General features: G+C 40.3%; 1 protein-coding gene across 1 annotated transcript in view; it reads left to right on the forward strand.

Moving 5' to 3' along the window:
* Positions 1-1866, forward strand: part of HMBOX1 (homeobox containing 1) — a gene marked incomplete at its 3' end in the record, with an annotated part of 45947 nt that extends 44081 nt beyond the window's left edge. The window contains exon 5 of the mRNA XM_010175290.2: positions 1752-1866. Coding sequence (XP_010173592.2) covers positions 1752-1866 — 115 coding nt within the window. The remainder of the gene's footprint in view (positions 1-1751) is intronic.
* Between the last annotated feature and the right edge of the window lie 1011 nt (positions 1867-2877).

The following is a 2877-nucleotide window of genomic DNA, read 5'->3' on the forward strand; positions in this document are numbered from 1 at the left end:
AGAGTTGACAGTGTTACGTACTTGAAGCTTCCCAGAAAGTAAGTGTCACCAGGTATCCTCCTCTTCAGGTCTAATGGCAAAATCTCAACTGTTTTTCAGAGCAGATTCAAGCCTGGTGGAAATTGCAGTTATGGTCTCCAGATTTACTTCTTAAGAGCAACTCAGAGGTCCAGGGAAGTAGTAGTGGATGTTTGCTTGTAACTGTGAGTGCCTCCAAAGCCCAAATTGGTAGTATAGGCATAGTTTGCCCTTTGTTTAGTGAAGATGGAGCTATTTTTGTGGCTTCATGTGCTCTCCAAGCTAGCAAATCAAGTTGGAAGTACATTAACAGTGCAACTAGCTGTGCTAATGTGTGATTTCTCTTAGTCAATGAGTAGCAACTTTGAAATAAGACTCCGTTTGTGGGCGTAGCTGCGACTGTAAATAACACTGTCAACAATGGGTTGAAGAAGTAGTATCTAAAATTCAAACTGAATGTTCAGAATTTGTATTTACAGTGAATTGAAATAAAATGGAAGTGAAATAGTGAGATCTGCATTAGTACCACTTATTCAAAAGAAGGTTGGGCAGAAACAGTTGCTGGATGGAACAGAATTTGAGTTTCCATAGAAAGTACCTGCACTGGGACTGATCCACCAGAGGAAAAATATGACCATGGAGAATAATAATTACCTAAATATGCCTAAATCTCCTACTACCAAATGATCTGCAATTAAAGGCAATATTTTATTTTCCAATACAGAGCAGCTGTGCAACAGCTGAACCTGCTGCTGATCAAAGTTGATCAAAGAATTCTTAGGATTATGGACAATCTACAGAAAAAAATGTCGTAGTCTCTTGTTTGTGGCATGCTTATCAGAGTCCATTGAAGTAAACAGGAGTTTTTGTTGGTTTAAATGCAAATCTGATAAGCTCTGGAGAATGTAAATCAGTTCATTAAAATTTGTAAAGGACTTAAATGAAGTAAAAGAGAAGAGTTGAAACTTTTATAGGGTGTTTACTGCATATAAAGTACAATAAAATCAGAGTTATTCAGAAGGAAATACTGTTAAAATGTGCTGTACTCAATATGTTGTTTTGGGGAAAATGTAAAATTTTTTAAATTGTGATTTACCAAAAAACCCCAAAACAACTAGTCTGACTCTAGAAACCTTACTGGATTACTGTGTAATTTTGTCTGTACGATCTACATACCATATCTGTCTAAAGCCTGCAATATTTGTGCATGCTTGTGCATAGTATATATACAGGTATGTATGCATGTGTGTTTATATTAACCCAGGGATCAAAATAAATATTGAACAGCTCCTTCATTTCTAAAATGTTGCCTAAGCTGGGGGAATGTCAGGAAAAAAAAAATAAAGTAAATTATAATAAAAAAGGCAGAGGCCTGGCCTGTGATATCTTCTGACGTGATGCTTCACTTGACCGTCTTAATTCTGATATTCATAACATTGCCTACTTTGTTGTGTCCCCTAATGCAATATTCCAAATGCTGAGGTGATGCTGCAAATGTTGAGATAATATTCATTTATCTGAGGTATTTGCAAAGTTGTATCCACGCTGTGTGGATTTGAGTGCATGTTATTACCTCACACATATACAGGTTTATGTAAAATTGACTGTGCCTGTGTTACCTCTGTAAGAGTGATGCATAAACTAGCAGTTGACACCATTGAGTGAAGCTGCTTTGGTAGCATTCATGCTCTGATTTCTGAATAAAACTTTATGTTTTTTCTTCCTTCTTGCAGTTACTTCAATGAGAATCAATATCCAGACGAGGCAAAGAGAGAAGAAATTGCCAACGCCTGTAATGCAGTTATACAAAAGCCAGGTGAGGAGCTGATCGTGGTGTCCTTTCCAAAAGCAACTCGAATTAAATTTCAACATCTCCTGCTAAATTCAGCAAATCTCATTTTATGGCTATTACTAACAAATGTAATGCTCTCAACTAATAGTAGGTTTCTTCTTGAGCATTCTATGGGCTGTGTTGTTCAGAGCTGCCATACTTGGATGAATGTGAAAATTAATGCCATTTTCAAACCTTAATGCTGATGTCTGCGACTTAAATTCCCACCAGTTGAGACAGGAAGTACAGGATGTGCATCTGAACGTTTCATTTATACAGTTCTGTAAATGGCATTGCTAAGAAAATAAAAATCTCTGAAAGGTCACCTGGAGTATACTGCGTCCAGTTCTGGAGCCCCCAACACAAGAGAGACATGGAGCAGCTGGAACAAGTCCAGAGGAGGCCACCAGGATGATGCGAGGGCTGGAGCAGCTCTGCTGTGAGGACAGGCTGAGAGAGTTGGGGCTGTTCAGCCTGGAGAAGAGAAGGCTCCAGGGAGACCTTCTAGCGGCCTCCCAGTACCTGAAGGGGCTTCAGGAAGGCTGGGGAGGGACTTTTCCTAAGGGCAGTTAATGACAAAACAAGGGGAAATGGGTTTAAGCTGAAAGAGGGGAGGTTTAGATGAGATATTAGGAAGAAGTTCTTCACTGTGAGGGTGGTCAGACACTGCAACAGGTTGCCCAAGTAAATTGTGGCTGCTCCTCCCTGGAAGTGTTGAAGGCCAGGTTGGATGAGGCTTTGAGCAACCTGGTCTAGTGGAAGGTGTCCCTGCTGATGGCAGGGGGGTTGGAATTGGATGAGCTTTGAGGTCCCTTCCAACCCAAACCATTCTATGATTCTATGTTCAGTGACTTCAAAGTACTCACTCAGGCACTCAGTAGTGATCTGAGAATTTTGTTACACTCCGCGAACATGGGTTTTTCTGGTTCCAACCATCAGTAAATTTGCAAATAACACTAAGCTGCATGGAAGTGTTGATTCACTTGAGGGTAGGAAGGCTCTACAGAGGGGCCTGGTGGTCAGATACT

Source organism: Antrostomus carolinensis, unplaced genomic scaffold, assembly GCF_000700745.2.
Source record: "Antrostomus carolinensis isolate BGI_N321 unplaced genomic scaffold, ASM70074v2 scaffold399, whole genome shotgun sequence".
In the NCBI taxonomy this organism is placed as follows: Eukaryota; Metazoa; Chordata; class Aves; order Caprimulgiformes; family Caprimulgidae; genus Antrostomus; species Antrostomus carolinensis.